The 19,974-nt window shown below is 39.2% G+C and overlaps 1 protein-coding gene across 1 annotated transcript in view; it reads right to left on the bottom strand.

Annotated features, from left to right (window-relative positions):
* Nucleotides 1-259: 259 nt before the first annotated feature.
* Nucleotides 260-19,974, bottom strand: part of Klf8 (Kruppel like factor 8) — a gene marked incomplete at its 5' end in the record, with an annotated part of 167,777 nt that continues 148,062 nt past the window's right edge. Inside the window, 4 exons of the mRNA XM_036175684.1 lie at nucleotides 260-6,227; nucleotides 12,523-12,662; nucleotides 13,295-13,406; nucleotides 15,163-15,724. Of these exons, the coding sequence (XP_036031577.1) occupies nucleotides 6,046-6,227; nucleotides 12,523-12,662; nucleotides 13,295-13,406; nucleotides 15,163-15,724 (996 nt within the window). The remainder of the gene's footprint in view (nucleotides 6,228-12,522; nucleotides 12,663-13,294; nucleotides 13,407-15,162; nucleotides 15,725-19,974) is intronic.

Genomic DNA, 19,974 nt, shown 5'->3' with positions numbered 1-19,974 from the left:
AACTCTTGTGGGATCCTATAGAGAAAATACAAAAACAGCAGACAGTCTTCATCAAGCATGTCTGAATATATCAGCAAGAACTGGGAGGGCTTCATGTATTTTAACAAAGAAAAATCATTGCTTGAGACAGCCTGGCTTCCTTTGTTGCTACACAATACTATATTAGTACTTTCTGTCACAACTTTTATTTTTAGTCAGAATTTCAGAAAGAAAATACAATGAGAAGACAAACTGAACACAAAACCCATGGTTTCTGGTTTAAAATATTTTTATTATTAAAAAAGTACAGTAATCAGACAGAACAAGATTGCTTAGTGCTCAGGCACACACCCTGCCTGGAAGCTGCGGCGGGAGTTGCCCACTGAGCTACAACAGAGGAACCTCTGGGTGGCCATGCTTACTGAGGCAATTCTCGAGAATCTTCAGCTACACGACAGATAAGAGGGAGTGTTCGACATCATCCCTCTGAACAAGAACAAGTATAAAATGAGCGAAAATAGGTGCTGCTCTAAAGCACTAAAACAAGGAGGCACAAACAGAAGAGTTATAGAGAGTAATGCATAATATACTGTTTTAGAATTTCTTTAAATAATGACAAAACTCCAAGAAATCCCTTCACTGCAGGCTCCTTTCCCCACCACAAAAAAAGTCAGTTTCTGGTACTGCTCTCCTGCTGTGGCCTCCTGTCAAAAACAGGGATGAACATCACTAGGGACTGTCTTCCCTTTTAATTCAGGAATACAATGAAAACAGCACTGTATACAACATAGTTATAAAAGTAACGTCCAACACAGCTATTTGTACTGACCCTAGGAGACATCTACTGGAAGGGAAGGAGAATTTGTTAACAAAATAGTTATCTCTTCCCTTGCCCCCAACCCACCACCAGAAAAAAAGAAATGGAAAGTGATACCCAGTGTTTGAGAAACACCTACATAATTTCCATTCTCTTCCAGTCCACTCCCAACCCAACCATCCCACCCCACTCCCCTCCTACCTTTACTGTTTAATGTACAGTACACGCAGAAAGAGAAATTTTAACTGATGAAACGGAACTGAGCAAAGACTGAAAAGCTTTGACAAATTGTCTTTGTGCTTCTGACAAAGTTATATGTAATGCAGTCCAACCAGAGTAAGAAAGGGAGAAAAATATCATTTCAAAACTATGTGTTTTGCCTCTTATTATTTTAGGTCCTAATATGTTTCGCGTCTGGAAACAGTTGATAATCCTGGAGTCAGAGGATATAGGGAAAGTGAGGATAACAGAACAAACAATATTGCTTCCAGTGGCCACTCTTCATTGATCTTTCTTATTGACTTAAATTTAGCTGTTTACTGATGAGGGATAATCTCCTTTCCATAGGATAAATATAAGGTACTCTAATTAGCATCATAGTAATGATTATAATACTTTCTCGCTCATTTAGAGATTACATATCATTTTTTAAACATCTATTAATAAGAAGCCTCACAACACTCCTGTGAGGTAGATATGTGGATCCCCATTTTTAGATGGGTTAATAGAGGCACAGAGAGGTGATGTGACTTGCCTAAAAACTGGGGAAAATACAGAAGAGAGGCAAATCAGGATACCACCCAGTTGTCAGAGATCCATATTTAGTAGAGAAAAAGACAGTGCTAAATGTTTCTTTAAACTAGGCCCATGGTGTTTTCCCATTTATCCCTTATTAGGAACTAACACACAATAGAAGATCAACAAGTTTCCTTGACTTCTTCAAGGTTAGGTCAATCACCAAATGGTTTGCTTCATATATGAGGAAGCATTTAGGGGCTAGGGTAGAATTGAGAATACAGATATCTCTAACTCAAGAATCTTGTAGATCACTCTGTTTCAAAGAGTTGTTGAAGTTCTAAAAATGTTACTATCATGTACACAAGCACCAGATTCTAGTTGATGGATTTTTCTCATGGGTATACGGGATAACACTTAAGACACTGTTAATATGTATATAAACTGGATTTCAACAATTAATAAATGCTAGAAGGGGGAGCAATGGTTGTCACTGTTAGCATGGAAGGTTATGAAGATGACTAAGGATTGACAACAAAGATATGAACTCATATATAGATAATAAAGATGATTATATATGGAAATGTTTATAGACATATGCATATACATATATAACTTAATATATATGCATATATTTCTTTGTTGTATTGGTTGAGAAGGCCTTGAAGAAATAATATCCCCAAAGTAGCAAACCTACATAGTGCACAGATCTGGTTTCTGATACAATTCTTCAGTAAAAGGAATTAGAACTCATTGAAGAAATGTCTGATTATGAGAGTGCCCGCCACAAAACAAAAACAAGATGAACCTGGAGCATCTTGAGACACTAAAAATTAAGCACATGCTGAAAAAAAAAATGATGGGGTAGATAAAAAAGACGTAGGAATCAATTCAAAAGAGCTCCTAACAGTCAAAGCTACAATTTGGGCAACAAAATAAAAGTAGTATTGGATTACAAAATAAACTATAAAATAAATATCAATGAGTCTATGTTGGCATAAATAAACAACTATGTAAATAAATAAATGGAGGGGGGGGGAGGCAAAGCTCCTATGCAGAAGAATTCCAAAGAATTTATGTAGACACTTGCTCTCAAGGACATGGTACATAACTCACCAAATCCATGTGTGGGCTGCTGTGCTTCCTTCCAGAGTATAGTATGATGATAGGAAATGGGGTACATGGGAGAAATTTCATATATGTTATCCCAGCCATGTGACTGAAGATACCATGAAGAATGATTAAGTCACAGAAATATGATGTTATGAAAATAGTAACTCATTTGTGTGGTTCTTCAGGCCCAAATCCATTAACCTAGTCTTTTCATGAGAAAAATAGCAAATAAATCCCAACTGAAGAACATCTTCCCAAGGTCCTTGAGAGTAAGGAAGTCCAAGAAACTGTCACAACCAAAGGAACTGGGACTCCTAAATCAAAGTAGTACTTAGATGAGATATCAAAACAGAAAGATGACAGTCAGAATAAAGTACCGACTGGAGTTCACATTAATGCATCAATATTGTTTCACTAATTCTAACAAGTGTACCATACTAATGTAAGATGTGGAGTAAACAGGAACTCTGTTCTACCTTCACATTTTTTTTCTGAAAACCTGTAAGAGTTCCAACATGGAAAGCTTATTTAAGAAGAAATTCTTTTTACAAACATTTGTGTTCTGAACATAAGGAACTCCACTAATCCATCAAACCAATTTACATTTCCTATATTTCACATTGGCAAATATCGATAGTTGTGTTCAGCTTCCAGATGTCTACAGAAGGAAGAATTCCACTGTAATAAATTCCTGAATATTATCCATCCCTATGAGATTTCCATGTCCTAGGCAAATGTCATATTGACAGTGTTTTGCTGTTGTAGGCCCATTCAACTTAGTTAAAGCTCAGATGTTACCCAAGAGATGCATTTCATTTCCTTTGTACCCACCATCTAGAGGTAATTCTACACTGCATTGTGTTTGAATCAATTTACTCTGTGTAATTTTCTTCATCATGACACATTTTTAAAGAATATGTTTGTAATTGGGAAGATTTTACCATTTTTGGAAAAGGGGGCAACGAGAATAGGGTTAGAATTGTTTCTGGACTAAAGACAATGAACAAGCATTTGCACAGTCTATTATCACTCTGCAGAAACAGATTTGAAGAAAGGCTCAGAGATGCCAGGGGCATCGATATCTAGGATCCTAATTTGATCACCCTTCTGAGTACTATAATTTGATAATGCTCATTTATAAATAGATGTCTCAATGTAAATATTGTAACCATATGTCTCAATATCCTGAAGTCTAAGGGACACATGACAATTCTGAGATCTGGAAAGCAAATCTTAGGATCCAAAGTGGAAAAAAAGTGGGTAACCCTTTGGACTCTTCTATAATATTGTACCAACTACTCAATTATAAGCTTAAGCCCATGCATGGTAGTATATACATTTATCAATCTGTCATACAATGTGGTCCCCATGAATAGACTTGCCCTAGATATTTATTAGTGCTTTAGTAATTAGTATACAGCTTGGAACTTGTATACCCTAAGTCAGGAAAAATCCTGTACAAAGATAATGATAATAGCAAAACCTACACGTCATCTGGAAAAGTACAAGTAGGCCTTCACTGATGGAGAATTTATGGTCTGGAAAGACACTGAAACTTGAAACAAGGTAAATTTTCTTAAAAGGGCCTGAAAATATCAAACTATGAGAATAGAAACACGGTGTGCGTGATGTTAACTGGCAATGACCATAAGCACATTCTACTCATCAACTATATATGAATTTTGAGTGACTTAAAGTTTTCCGAAGTAGAACATATAAAATTGGACAAATATTGCAACCAATCACATAATTTTTTTATTTAATTTGGTTTCCTAGTGTGATCCCTGGGAGAAGGAGTACATAAATCTCTAAGGCCTCAAAGGAAATATCTGGAGAAAGAATCGAACCCGTATTTGCCTCATCTGTGAGATGGGAGGGATGGGTAGAAGTAGACAGGACCCCTTCTCGATGGTAGAGTTCTAGGGTTTAGCTAGAAAGGACAGCCATGGGAGGTAGTAACCTGAAGTATTCAAGCTAGAGCTTTGAATATCTGCCAAGGAAAAAAGGTTTAGTATGAAAACAACCTTTAGGCAAGAGGCTGCGTCCAATCCTAATGATACAAAGCCCCTCTCCTTTTTTCCCAGGAGAGGAAATATGCCACATGGAGGTAGATCTGAGGTCCAGGGCCAGGAACAGAGTGTTTTATGCCCCAGAGAATATTAGGAACAGTCTGATTGGGCAACCAAATGTAATGCATCCTGCTGTTACATCTAAAATAAATGGCTTCGGTATTGACAGCAGTTGTAAAACATTAAAAATGATTTTTATATGTCAGTGTCAGAAAAAAAAATCTTTTCTATCTCATTAAAAACAGAAGAATGAGTGCCAACAAAATGGCATGAAGTAAACAAAATTCCTTTAGTGCTACCCGTCACCTCTGTATAACATGCTCAGTGTGCAATCTCTCTCAGGTAATACGCTGAATGGTTGCTTTATGTAAACAAAAGAACAAACAGCACAGCGTAGCCCATCGAAAGTGCCCTTTGAATGAGGTTTGCGATTCACAGCAATCCTAATACCTTAGCCAAATAATCGCTTACAGGGTCCTCCAAGGTCTGCTTTTTCCTGTCCCTGCCTGATATATTTCCTAGAATACTTCTCCCTACTGATGTGTCTTTCTGTGCTTTGAATATTTGTCCAAACTTAACCGAAAAAGAATGTAATTGTGCCATAAAACCTTTAATTATAAAGGAGCATGAGGAGGAAGAGGAGGTCGAGAAAAATCCCTTCATTTCTTTGATGGACTTCAAAAAGGAGGGCTGGTACTGTCTGTAAACCAAACTGGTAAGAACAAGTAAAACTGGATCTACAAAACCTTCACAGTTAGAATGAGACTCTGTATTTCAGACTCAATTCTCTGTAAATCTGACCAATCAACTCCACTGTTATGCCCCTTGTACCTATGACTTTGAAAAAAAAACCCTCATTTTAGGACATTGCTAAGTGACTTTCAGTACTGCTTACAATATATATATACTGTATCCATCCATATTTATATATGGATAAAAGTTTTAAAAAAAACAAGAGAAAAGTGGCAGCAGGAGCAGCGGACGTTTGTTCACAGCCTTGAGTTTGATTCCTGTTTTGTTTGTTATTGTAGGAAAAATGTCTGTAACATAGCATGAGGGATTAGGGAGGGCAACCATGGGCGCCACACTAGAATTCAACCCAGGAAGAGGTTGAGAAAACTGAAGTCTGGACAGTGAAGAGGTGAAAGCGGAATATGAAGAGCCACATGGGAGACTAGCTAACTTTTTCTCCAGTCTCAACAACCTGGCTCAGTAGGCTGTTCTAACCCCCTATCACAGGGGCAAGTTGTAGTCAAAGAGGCAAACAGGGTTTCGACCTCAGCACACACACTCAGGAGACCAGTGCAGCACATCGGCTGTGGCCTGGGATATTCACATGGTGTCATGACGCCGGCGGTGTAGGGACAAGTGGTCAGATCGAGAAAAACTGCGGTTGCAGTCTGTGCACCGGAAGGGCTTGATGCCTGTGTGCTTACGGAAATGGCGGGTAAGCTCATCCGAGCGAGCAAATTTCCAGGAGCAGCCATCCCAGGTGCATTTGTAAGGCTTCTCTCCTGCAGTGGGGGGCACAACAAAATGAAGGTAATCAGGAAATGACTGGCTACCAGAAAGACAGCAGAATACATAATTTAGATTTATATAAAAGCTTTAGTCCAAAAATAAGACAATCACCTTGAAGGGGCACTCTCATTCACCTTTTGGTTTTTTGAAACAGGGTTTCTCTGTGTCGCCCTGGCTGTCCTGGAACTCACTCTGTAGCCCAGGCTGGCCTCAAACTCACAGCGATCCGCTTGCCTCTGCCTCCGGAGCGCTGGGATTAAAGGCGTGCTCCACTACCGCTGGGCTCATTCACCTTTTTAACTAATAAGTTTGACAAATAAAAATCATATTGCACTGGGCGGTGGTGGCACAAGCCTTTAATCCCAGCACTCGGGAGGCAGAGCCAGGTGGATCTCTGTGAGTTCGAGGCCAGCCTGGGCTACAGAGTGAGTTCCAGGAAAGGCACCAAAGCTACACAGAGAAACCCTGTCTCGAAAAACCAATTAAAACAGTCATATTGCTTGTCTTCTACAAGTTTCAAAATCTGCACACACTGTGGACTGGTTAAATCTAGCTGATTAGCATATGCATTACTTCACATACTTACCGTTTTTTATAGCGAGGATCCTTAAAAATTTACCCGACTACACACTGCTGTTTGCAGAAGGTCTAAACTTAGCCTGAGACATTAAGTGGAGGGAACACAGGCTCTCAAAGAGTCTTTGAATCCTGCTTCTACAACACTAACCATATAGTAAATAGTCTATTTTCTCAAATCTAAACAAAGGCAAAAATATCTCACAAGTTTGTTCAAAACATTTTAAAAGGTAGACTGTGGAGGCTAGACATAGGAAAGCATCCCTGCAACCCTAGCACTCAAGAGGGAGAGGCAGGAGGAACATTCTAAGTTTCAGGCCAAGCAAGACTACAATAGTGAGTTCCAGGATATGCAAGGCTATATAGTGAGGTACTGTTTCAAAGAAAAAAGAAAAAAAAGTCAAAATTGCTAGTCCAAACTGTACTCATTACATTCCTCCTCTCTGTGACCCAATGCCTGGCAAGAAGTAAGTTAGGGAAGAAAGGACTTATTCTGGATCACAGTTTGAGGGCGTGCAGTTCATCAAGGCAATGTAGACATAGTGGCAGCAGCTTGGTTCAGCGTGTACTCACATCTCCAGATCAGGAAGCAGAAAGAGGACAGAAAACGGGGCTGGGCTGTAAGCCTACCTCCCAGAGATTCACTTCCTACAGCCAAACCCCAACTGCCAAAAATTCCACAGCCTCCCTAAACAGCTCGAGCAGCTGGGGGCCAAGTTTTCAAACACAGGAGCCTGGAGGCGGAATTTGACATGCAAATTGTAACACAAATCCAGGTGGCTGCTACTTTCTACTCCACTAGTCCAACTACATTCTTTCATCTGATGCTTCTTAATGAATAATCTGAAATAAAGCCATCTACAAGAAGAACATGCGCTTCAATGGGAAGAGCACTCAGCGAAAGCTGGCTCGTTTCTGTGTAAGGTCGGAAACTCGTACATGGAAAGGAATGGGGGGAGCTGCCAAGCCTATGTATTTTAAATAGCTCCATGCTCCGACTCTTAAGGTTCTAACCGGATTATACATGGGACATGCATGCTCAGGAGAGAAAGAAAAATGGCAAAAAAAAAAAAAAAATGTAGAATAGGGAGAATTACCATAACGCAATCCCATTATATGCATAGATCACATATCATACATTTGTACACTCAAGATCAAGGAAACGTCAACACTGAAATAGAAATTATAGAAAAAGTATCAACAATAATAAAAGTAACGGTGAAGGATGGTAGGAGGCCTTTTTTAAAATAACTTTTTGTACTGCTTGAATACTTTAAAAACATGATATAGACATATATTATAAACAAAATTAAGCCAGGAGGGGTAGTGAACACCTGTAATCCTATTACTAAAGAAATTGAGGGCCAAGAATTTGAGGCTAGACTAGGTTCCTAAGTGAAATTATGTTGCAAAAGTTAATTAATTGGGGCTAGAGAGATGGCTCAATGGTTCTGAGCACTGGATGCTCTTGTAGAAGACCCAGGCTCAATTCCCAGCACCCACATGGTAGGTACCTCACCACTACCAGTAACTCCAGTTACAGAGGATCAGAAGCCTTCTACTAGCCTCTGTAAAACCAGGTACACACATGGTGCACAGACAGACAAACATGGGAAACATCCATATGCATAAAATGAAAATAAATAAATCTAATTTTTTTTCAAGACAGGGTTTCTCTGTGTAGCCGCGGCTATCCTGGAACTCACTCTGTAGACCAGGTTGATCTTGAACTTAGAGATCTGCCTGCCTCTGCCTCCCAAGTGCTGGGATTAAAGGTGTGCACCACCACTGCCCAGCCTAAGTATTTTTAATTAAAGGAAATATGTTATATGGACAAATAAATATTAACTGTGGTTAAATCCAGGTCATAAATCATAGCAATATCGGTTTATTTTTTTCCTTAATATGCTTCTCTGTTTCTCACCTATTATGATGAGTATGTATTATTTTATAATCAGAGACAATAATGCAGACACAAAGTGTATTAGGATTCTAACAGTTTGTTCTTCTATCCCTCTTTTCCATTATAAAATTTCCTGGGTATTTCCTTTTTTCTGTTTTCAATTCTGGTGGCAATCTGATTTGCATCTTTTCACTTACTGCTTGCCACCTACTAACCCTCTCAAGTGTTCACTAATTAACTGTACGAACAGTTGTTAGATAATGGACAACAGAATGGAGTCGAGTCTAGCTCACCTTTGGAGTATTACCCAGAAACTATTTGGTTGATTAAAGATGGTTGTTATTGATCATTTCAATATTCAGAAATTGCTACATAAGCCTCTAAGAAAAATGACACACAGCAAATGTATCAAATGTATTAAGACTAAAGATAACCTGGGTCTAATCCTAGACCCACAAGGCAGAGACAGGGAGATCTCTGAGTTCAAAGTCAGCCTGCTCTACATAGTGAGTTTTAGTCTAGGCAGGGCTACCTTGTCTATCTCTCTCACCAAACAAACGAAAAGACTGGAAGGTTACACAAGCTTATTAACATCTAGAAAAAACAGGATTTCAGAGAATGTAGGGAGTGCAAATGAGATTTTCTTTTACTTTGATTCAATATAGTAGTATCCCATCCCCACACTTCACAACAGCTTTGCTATGTATATATAGACTTTATTGTAATTGCTCAAGAATTTCTCCTAGGAATTCCAATTTTCAGTACACCCGGATGAATAATAACCACCTTGTTAAAGTAGTGCCACCATGTGGCGATCTGAGCTCACAGCAAGAGCACTCATTCTAAATAGTAGTTCAGGAAGAAGTCCATCTTTCTAGTTCAAGATCTGCCTTTTCTCATGCTTAAAGAAGCTTTTGTTCAAGCTAATGTCAGTGTTATCTAGACACCAAAACCTGATGAGGACATATGAAAAAAAAAAAAAAGCAAGCAAGCAAGGTATAGGCCAATAGCCTTTATGAACATAGATTATTTTCAAACTGAATTAAAGAGCACATCAAAACAATAAGGCATGGTTAACTTGATTAAACTCTGGTATGCCAGGATGGGTCAACATACACACATCAATAAATGTAACACAGTACATAAATAGGATCAAAGATAAATATCCTATGATAATCTCAATAAATGCAGGACAGGACTCTGATACAGTTCAACATGTATTCATAATATAAGCCTTGAAGAAATTAGGAACAGGAGAATCACATCTCAACATGATAAAGGCTATATACAGCAGATCTATAGTCAGCATAATACTGAATGAGGAGGAACCAGAAGCATTTCTTGTACAATAAAAAAGACAAAGATGTTGATGTCTACAATCCATACTCCTTTTGAATACAGTGCTTGAAATTTTATACACAGCAATAAAGCAAGATGAGAGAGAGAGAGAGAGAGAGAGAGAGAGAGAGAGAGAGAACTGAGATAGTCTTTCTTCACTTGGTAAAGGTGCTTGCTGCCAAGCCTGATGTCCTGAGTTTTATTTTTCTAGTAATAAAAATATAGATAGTACTTAAAAGGAAACAAAACCAAAAGCAGAACCCGACCCTTAGTAAATACTGTTATGACTCTTCTGCATCCTTTTATCATCACTTCATTAATACCATGCTATAGTTAAACAGTGAACCTGAATGATATCCTAAAGCCCCTTTCCAGTACTAACATGGCTATTTTATAAGATATATAATAAAATGATGTGGAAAATGTATGTGTACTACAGCTTTTGAATTTTCTTTTCCTTTCTTTCTTTTCTTTTCTTTTTCTTTTTCTTTTTTTTTTTTTTTTTTTTGGTCTTTCAAGACAGTGTTTCTCTGTGTTAATAACCCTGGCTGTCTGGGAACTCTCCCTGTAGACCAGGCTAGCCTCAAACTCACAGAGATCTGCCTGCCTCTGCCGTGAGTGCTGGGATTAAAGGTGTGTGCCATCACTGCCTGGCTCACTTGAAATTTATATGGATGAACAAAAGAGCTAAATAGCCAAAGCAATCTTAACAAAATGCTTAGGATAGTACGCTGAAGATATTCCAAAATATACTACAGAGCAATAGTAACAACAACAACAAAAAAAACTCAACACAGTACTGGTATAAAAATAGACACACAGACCAATGGAATACAATAAAGGACCCAGAAATAAACTCACACATCTATAGCCACATGATTCTTGACGAAACAAACAAACAAACAAAAAAACATTGTTTTGACACAAAATAACCCCCAAAAGTTATATGGGTTATGTGCTGATAGCTTGTCCCTAGCCAGTAATGCTAGAAGTGACTGGATTATGAGGGTGATAATCAATGCTTAATCCGTTCACACTCTAAAACTTTATACTATTCATAAGTGATGGAAAACACGAGGCAGGGCCTGTGGAGAGGAAGTAGATCAGTGGGAGCATGAAGGTATATAAACTTAGAAGGCATATCTTGTCCACAGCCTTTCTTTGTTTAATCTCCATGTCTCTTGTACGCCACCATGTGGTAAGTCACTCTGTTCCCTGACATGCTCTGCCCTGCGAAGTTCTGCTTCACTGGAAGCAACAGAGGCAGGTGGCCATAGACTAAAACCTCTGAAATCAGAAACCAAAATAAACTTTCCTCCTTAAAGTCGATTTGCTCAAATATTTAGTTAAAATGATAAGAAGTATCTAATGCACATATATTGGGGAAAGATCATCTCTGACAATAAACTGTGTTGGGAAAACTGGATCTCCACATGAAAAACATTGAAAATACATCCCTATTTCTCACTAAACAAAGCTCAACCCAAAATGGTATAGAAACTAATGTCAGAAGCATAAAATTGAAACCCTTAGAGGAAAATAGGTAAGACACTTCAATGACTCTAATAGCTCAGGAAATAAAATCAAGACACATGGGGTGATAACAAACGAAAAATGCATCTGCAGAATAAAGAAACAGTCAACAGAAGACACCGACAACCGATAGAATGAGAGAAAAATCGCAGCTAATTATGCACCCAAAATATACAGAGAACTCAAAAAAGTTAACAGCAAATGAGTAATTCACTCACTAAATGGAAAAATGATGTGAACACACACTACTGAAAACAAGAAACACAGATGCTCTGGTAAATACATGAAAAAACGCTTGCTTTTCAGCCATTACAGATGCACAAAAGAAACCTAGATTCCATCTTAGCCTGGCCAGAATGGCTAGTATAATAAATAAACAAATATACAATATGCTGAGAAGAATATGGAGAGAAAAGATTCCTGATGTAGAAAAGTAAACTAGTACATAGAAAACAGTATGGGGATTCAACAAGACTGAAAATGATGATGAGTGTGCTATCGGATACTTATAAACCCAGCACTGTGGAGATGGAGGCAAAAGTGTCAGAAACTCAAGGTCAGCCGCAGCTACATAGCAAGTTTGAGGTCGGAGGTGGCTATAGGAGAGATCCCATGTCAAAACACAAAAACAAAAACAACAAAAGAAAACAAAACAAAAATTGAAGGGGCTGGCAATGTAGCGAAGTTGGTAGAGTACTTGCATACCATGCATGATGCACTGCAAAACTAGGCACAGCAGCACACTTACTTGGAAGGTAACAGGCTTTCTGTTCTGCTAGACTGTTTCTGGTTTTAGGATAAGAACAATAAAGCCCAAATTCATAAGTGATCTCTTCTTGGTAGTTTTTCTCTCTCCCCCTAGCCTCATCTCCAGTATCTGTGTATGCGAGGTGTATGCTGGAGCTGGACTAGTGTGGGGGGTGGGGTAAGGAGCAGACCTGTATGGATTCTGCGGTGAGCTTTCAGGTGAGAGCTTTTGGTGTACACTTTGCTACATCCTGCAAAGTCACACTGGTGAATCCGTCTTCTCTTTAAGTCGAGAGAGTCTTCTCCCTGCACTTGGGCCACTGTTGCTGGACTAAGGAAAGAGAGAAAGAGAGAGAAAACCAATTACAGCGGCGCTAGTTCATACTGTCTTATCATTTATGCAAATTTCATGCTAGCTCCCCAAGAGAAGAAACAATTAGAACAGTATAAGCAATTCTTGTAACTAAGGCCAGTCTGCTTAGGAAATGTAGCAGCTCCCTGAGAAAGCACTGGAGGTGGGAATTTTTCTTGAGTAGCTACGTTGTCAAACAGTGTGAACATTTCACTTCAACAAGTGCCATTCTTGTGCTTAACAAAACACATCTTTCATAGAACGTGTTTGCTCAATGCAAGCTAATTGCTTCCAATTCGTTTCAAGCTTAAAAGACCAGGCTATTTTAAATTTATAGAGAAAAACACTACAAAAGTATAATTTATAGAAAACTGGAAGATTTTTTTTCAAGGATAGAATTCGTGACATACAATTAGAATGTAATTCTATCATAACATGCATGAACATACACATATCTGTACACACACTTAGATAGTTCTTAGGGAAAGCAGCTACCTTGTATTTTGTTTTCCTCAAACTTTTATTGTTGTGTTCTGTTAATTCTAATGTTATACATGTGTGCGCACGCACACACACACACACACACAGAGAGAGAGAGAGTTACAACTTACTCTTGTTGAAATCCCTGCAGGCTCTGTAAGGCTGAGGATCCACTCTCAAGTGCACTCTCCTCACTATCACTTGGAAACTCCAGTGGAGACATGGAGGTGGGGTCAACTTTGACTAAAAACAAAGAAAGGGAGCATTATAGACAAGGATGTAGGCACCCCTACAATGATTATTTTCACCCCAACAATCATTTTCAAAATTCCCAGTTTGGCCCATATTAAGAAGTGGAAAATTTAAAAAAATCATTAAAGAAAGAAAGAGGAGAAAGACAGTGACAAAAATAATGGCTAAACAATTATTTTTAGCATAAGAAAGGACAGTGGTGTCTTGGAAGGAAGGGTAGCAAGAACTGTTCTTGCATCACCAGAGTGTGAATTTCCCTAGGACATGATCTAAGCTCCTGGGAGAGGGTCTGCAGAAAAGATGTGTTGCACGTATTCTGGGAACACTGAAGCCTTTCAACAGTTCCCTGATTGTCTTAAGAGAATTCCTAGGATTATCCCAACAATTACGACCCTCAAAGCTGATTGTACTATTACATATATGGTGACAATAAATATTTCAAACCATGTCAGAAGAAACAGATTTTGTTTGATCATTTCTGATTATGAACTTTAGTTTTAATAAATGTAATTCTGGAAAGGGACCCCAGCTACTCAACAGGCTGACGCAGAAGAATTGGGAGTTCAACATCTGCTTGGGCAATAGGTTTACAACCAGTCTGAGTACATGCATGAAACTGTATCTCAAAAAAATTTTTTTTGCTTTTGTTTTTGTTCTTTTAATCAAAAAGAAGCCTGGGGGTGTAGTTCAGTAGTAGAGTACTTGTTTAGTATATGTGAGACCCTAAATTAAACTAGCAGTATCTCAAAACATAAATAAATACATAGATGATAGCATATGAAACTCTGAGCAAATTTTCAGCCTTCTTTGTTCAACAAATGATCTGTAGCTAAACAACTCCTAGGGAGCTCTGTGGGGGGTGTCTCTGGAGAGGTGCACAGTCACATCATAAATGTCTTCTTGAGAATTCCCAACTCAGGAAAAATGGCCTCATACTCTTGAAATCAGATAAAATCTTAGAAGCAATAAAACCTTAAAAGGAAGGTCACAGATGTCAAAGAAAGGGCTGCCCAGGAAACGTGGATATATCGTAGAGGCTTTTCTATAGAGAATGGGGAAGGTGTGGTGAAAGACCAGAGCTAAGCCTGGCTAAGTTATGGTAGTGATAAGAATATTGAGTTTTCTCACAAAGCATTCCTAAGGGCACAGAAAAAAATAGCACAATAGCCTAGGAAGTCCCATGGACAGTGTCACAGCGAGTGTAAACTGTGTGTTGTTAGTTTGTGTATTAACTCAGTGTTCAAATTGAGCATTTTGCTTTAAAACAGTAATATTTTAAATATGCTTTAAATGATTTACTATGAAATAATAGTATATAAGGACTCTAGGAAGATACATAATATTTCACTCAAGAATAAGCACCCCTGTTGGAGAAACATGGACCATCTAAAGGAGATCAATTATAGATAGGTTCTTTTGTGACAAGGTCTCCTTATGGAACCCAGACCACAGTGTAGCCTGGGACTTGTAGTCCAAGGCTAGCCTGGGATTCATAATCATCCTGCCCCAGCCTCTTAAGTGCTGAGATTATAGATATGTGCCAAGATACATGGCTCATTATACATTCTTAAGCATTATATAGAAATTATTTTAAAGCCACTTTCTAAACAATGATAATTAAAACAAGTCCCCTTTGAAACAGTGTCGCTCAAAGTTGGAAGAGGTGAAAAGAGACAAGATAGAGTGGTTCAGAAAGGAAGTTCTCTGAAGGCAAGTGCCAGTGGGAAGCTGTAAACCCCACACTCACCTGATCCAGCATTTTTCCCATCTCCTCCAATGAGTGGGACAGTAATAGCTGCAGGACTCCCATCTGCAGGCAAACTGGTATAGACCATAGGCAAAGACTGAACCACCAGTGGGATTGTCTTTAGTCCCCCCATCTTGTTTGGCAAACTGACTGAGGGGATAGTGTGAATCACATGTAAAATCGGCGGGCCCCCAGTGCCCTGAGAGGAGGCCAGGATAGAGCCTGGAGTGAGAACGGTAGGGATGGTGGCCGAAGTGCCCGTGTCAGATGAAGTAGATGCCACGGCAGCTTGGGCTGCAGCCGGCGGCTTGGGAGGCCGTATTGGAGCTTGCAGCATGCTAGCAGGCTGGAGAGGAGCCTTCGGTTTGTGAAAGGAAAGATCGACCGGTTCCACCTGGGGCAGGTTGAAATCACTAGCCAGTAGTTCTTCCGGAGGCTCAATCTTGATATCATTAAACAGGGCTGGGTTCTCCATCGAGCTGGCATCCAGAAGTGGTGAAGAAGTCATATTTCTTCTGTCTGCTCTCACAGGAGGACCTCTGATCTGAACAGGACCAGCGGCCTAAAATAAACGATTACAAGGTAAGACAGCCACCGTTAGTACTCTAAAGAGACATAGGAACAAAGACTAAAATCTGAAAGAAATGAGACAATACACTAAAGAATAAAAAGGAAAGAAAATGCTACTAAGCACCAGTGTTAAGTATTGGCAATCAAAGGTCTAAAATTTTAACTTGAAAAATCCAACAAAAGGATGTTATTCATTTAGAAAATTGCTCCTCGATTAAAAAAAAAAAAAGCAGAAAGCATTTACATGATCCTCTTGCAAAAGCATTGTGCTAAGTCCAGTGACAGCAGCTATGAATAAGACACAGCTAAGGATATACTAACTACGATATTAGAATAATATGAGGAGCTTATAAGTGATGTGACATATGAACAAGAAGCCTCAGAGAAACAAATGAGGAAGTAGATGTAGCACAGTGGTATGTCACTTGCCTAGCAAAATCAAAGCCATAGGTTCCATTTCCAACACAAAAAAGATTTGTTGGGGCCGCTGAGGCGGAGGTGGGGGTAGGTAATTTGTTCTATCTAGAAAGGGAAGGCTTTAAAGAGAAGGGGACATTTTAGATGAGTCAGAGAATTGATAGGCTTTCTCAAGGAAAGAAAAAAAGGTAAGAATAACACTTCTATTTGCAACAGTATATTAGCAGATAATATGCACAGGGAATATGATACAGGGTAATTAGTTGAATTTACACGCAACATTAAAATCTGTAAATTCTAAATTGCAGCATATTTAAGAAATAAATGCACATCTATAATCCCATCAATTGGGAGGCTGAAGCAGGAGAGGCTGAAGTGAGAGGGTCAGGAGATTGAGGCCAGCCTGGGATAAACAGTAAGACTTGGTCTACACACACACACACACACACACACACACATACACACACACACACACACACACACACACACACACACACATACACACAGAGATAGAGATATAGAGACAGAAACAGAGACACAGACAAAGACATTTGCACTCCCATGTTCATTGCAGCTCTATTCACAACAGCCAAGACATGGCAAAAGGATAACAAAAATGCGATACATATATTCAATAGAATAGTATTCATCCGCAAAAGGAATACAATCCTGTTATTAATTCAACACAGATGGAACTGGAGATCTCGATTTTAAGAAAAATAATGGAGACACAGAAAGACAAGCACCACATGATCTTACTCATGTGTGGAATCTTTTTTTGTTGTTTGTTTGTTTAAGATGGGATAATTTATTTATTTATTTATTTATTTATTTAGCTCTCTTTAATAATATTATTATTATTATGTGTTTTAATTTTATACATCAGCCATGGGTTCCCCTGTCCTCCCCACTCCCGCCCCCACCCCCATCTTCCCCCCAGCCCCTCCCCTCCATTCCCATGTCCTCCAGGACCAAGACTCCCCTGGGGATTCATTTAAACCTGGTGGATTCAGTACAGGCAGGTCCAGTCCCCTCCCTCCAGGCTGAGTAAAGTGTCCCTGTGTAAGCCCTAGGTTCCAAACAGCCAGCTCATGCACTAAGGACAGATCCGGGGTCCCACTGCCTGGGTGCCTCCAAAACAGATGAAGCTATTCAATTGTCTCACTTATCCAGAGGGCCTGATCCAGCTGGGGGCTCCACAGCCGTTGGTTCATAATTCATGTGCTTCCATTCGATTGGCTATTTGTCCCTGTGCTTTTTGCACAGGGACAAATAAGATTCTACCACATGATCTTACTCATGTGTGGAATCTTAAAACAAACAAACAAACAAAAAAACTCAATTTGTACAAGTTGAGAGCAGAAAAATTGACTACCAGAGCTTAGAGACAATGAAAGGAAGATGGGCAAAGAATGATCAATGGGAACTAAACTAAGGTTTGATGAAGCAAAGAACCCTGGGATCCTCTCACATAGTACACTGTGTGGCTACATATAACACTGGGCCGGAGAGACGGCTCAGATGTTAAGAATGCTTACTGCTCTTGCAGAGAACCTAATTTCAATTCCCAGCACCCACACGGCAGCTCACAAGTCACCTGTGATTGCAGTTTCAGGGGGATCCAACATCTTTTTCTGCCTCTCTAAAAACACTACATGCACATGTACTCATGCATGAAAAGCTTAAAAAAACAGAAAAGATTTGGAAATTTTTCACTATAAAATGATAGATGTTTGAGGAAATGGCTATGTTTAATATAAGCTGCACATTATTCTATGTATATAGATATCCAAACATGGCATGGCACCACACTAAAGTATATGAACTTTTTTTTTAATTCATCAGTTCAAATACATTAAAAAATACTAACAAATGGTCATTGAATGTGCAATATAAACATAAAAGTCCCAGTCTAATTAAAATATTTCTAAAAATGTGATCAAATCAGAGGGCAAGGATGCTGTGTACTGTGTATACAATAGCCAAGCAATATAAATCATGAAAATGGTCTTGGAGATGGCAAGCTCTATTCTCTAACAATATATGTGAGTTATGGAAGTTTGAAACAAGGAGAGAAGTTCAAAATGCTTACTTTATATGCAGTTGAGCCAGTCTACTGTTAGATTTGGAAAGAAAAGGCTGGGTAATAGAAGAGCCGAGTGACATGAGCAAAACTATTAGCTTTGAATTTGCTCACTGACAGGAGAGCAGCAAGAGAGGAATGATACTGCGTTTAAAGAAAAGAAACAACAGAACTATGTTGGTAAGACATTTGGAGAAACGAATATATTGTATTAAAGAGGTTCTTTCATTATAAGCTATGATAATGGTACTACAGTAGTAACTGTTTTTTAAAAACTGATGAGAGAAACTAAGGCATAAATTCTGAAAAGGATGAGGAATATGGAGAAGTGGTGTCCTCTCGCTGTGACGTCACTTACAGACCACTCCCCCAAAAGCATTCTAGGAATGAGCATGGGCACAGAGAAGGAATCTATATTCAATTTTCAGAACTTAGCCAGACTACCATCCGCTTTTCTTTTCTGCTGGCTGAGACATTGTTTTCTTGACTTGCAAGCCCCCATCTCAACTCAGGCCAGTGTTAATCTTTTTTTTCAATTGTGCTTTCATATGCTCTCTTCCATCATTCAGAAGCATCTCAGGCAATCCATAACTCATGTGTGCATTAACCCCCCTTGTGAAAGGGCTCAGGAAAATCCCGTTAGCAGGAGCAGGTGTGAGCCAGGTAAGAGCAGAGCCATGGAGTAATTAAGAACTGCTTCACTATGTCAGTGGTTAAGAAAGAGCACTTGGTGCCCATGCAGAGGACCTAAGGTTCAGTTTGCAGCACCCACATTAGGTGGCTCACAACTATCTGTAACTCCAGTTCCAAGGGATCCAATGTCCTCGTCTAGCCTCTGCAGGCACATGCACACACATGGTGTACACACAAACACACACACACAAATTTTTTAAAAAGAAGCATTTTACTAAACACTCCTTTACTGACTTCTGAATCTCCCAAATCAATTTAAGCTACCATTTTTTCCTATATTTCTACTTGTCTCTGCCTGAGAAGGTTCATTCACTGATAAAAGAAGTAGAATCCAAAGAATCCATAAGCAGAGCAGGAAAGCCACCTATTTCCATAATTTTTTTTTACCATGGCTTTTGATGGTACTGAGAAAGGAGCTACAATAAAAGTTGTCAGATGTAAGCCAGGCAGCAGTGGCACACACCTTTAACCCCAGCACTGGGGAGGCAGAGCCAGGCCAATCTCTGTGAGTTCGAGGCCAGCCTTGTCTACAGAGCAAGATCCAGGACAGGCACCAAAACTACATAGAGAAACTCTGTCTTGAAAAACAAAACAAAAAGTGTAATATTTGGGCTGGAGAGATGGCTCAGTGGTTAAGAGCACTGAGACTGCTTTTCCAGAGGTCCTGAGTTCAATTCCTAGCAACCACATGATGGCTCACAGCCATCTATAATAGGGTCTGGTGCCCTCTTCTGGCCTGCAGGCAGAACACTATATATATATATATAAAATAAATATATATATATATATATATATATATTTTTTACAAAAAGTTGTCAGATATAATATTTTCTCTTTAAAGAGTTACTTTTATCTTTAACTATGTTTGTATGTGTATGTGTACACATACGGGTATGTACATATTGAGTCTAGGTGTCTGTGGAGGCCAGGTGCTGGGAACTGAACCTTAGTTCCTCTGCATGGGCACCAAGTGCTCTTTGTTAACCACCGACATCTCTTTAGCCACAGTGAAGCAGTTCTTGATAACTCCATGGCTCTGCTCTTACCTG

Source organism: Onychomys torridus, chromosome X, assembly GCF_903995425.1.
Source record: "Onychomys torridus chromosome X, mOncTor1.1, whole genome shotgun sequence".
In the NCBI taxonomy this organism is placed as follows: Eukaryota; Metazoa; Chordata; class Mammalia; order Rodentia; family Cricetidae; genus Onychomys; species Onychomys torridus.
The sequence above is the reverse complement of the archived record's forward strand: the minus strand, read 5'-3'. Positions and strand labels throughout refer to the sequence as shown.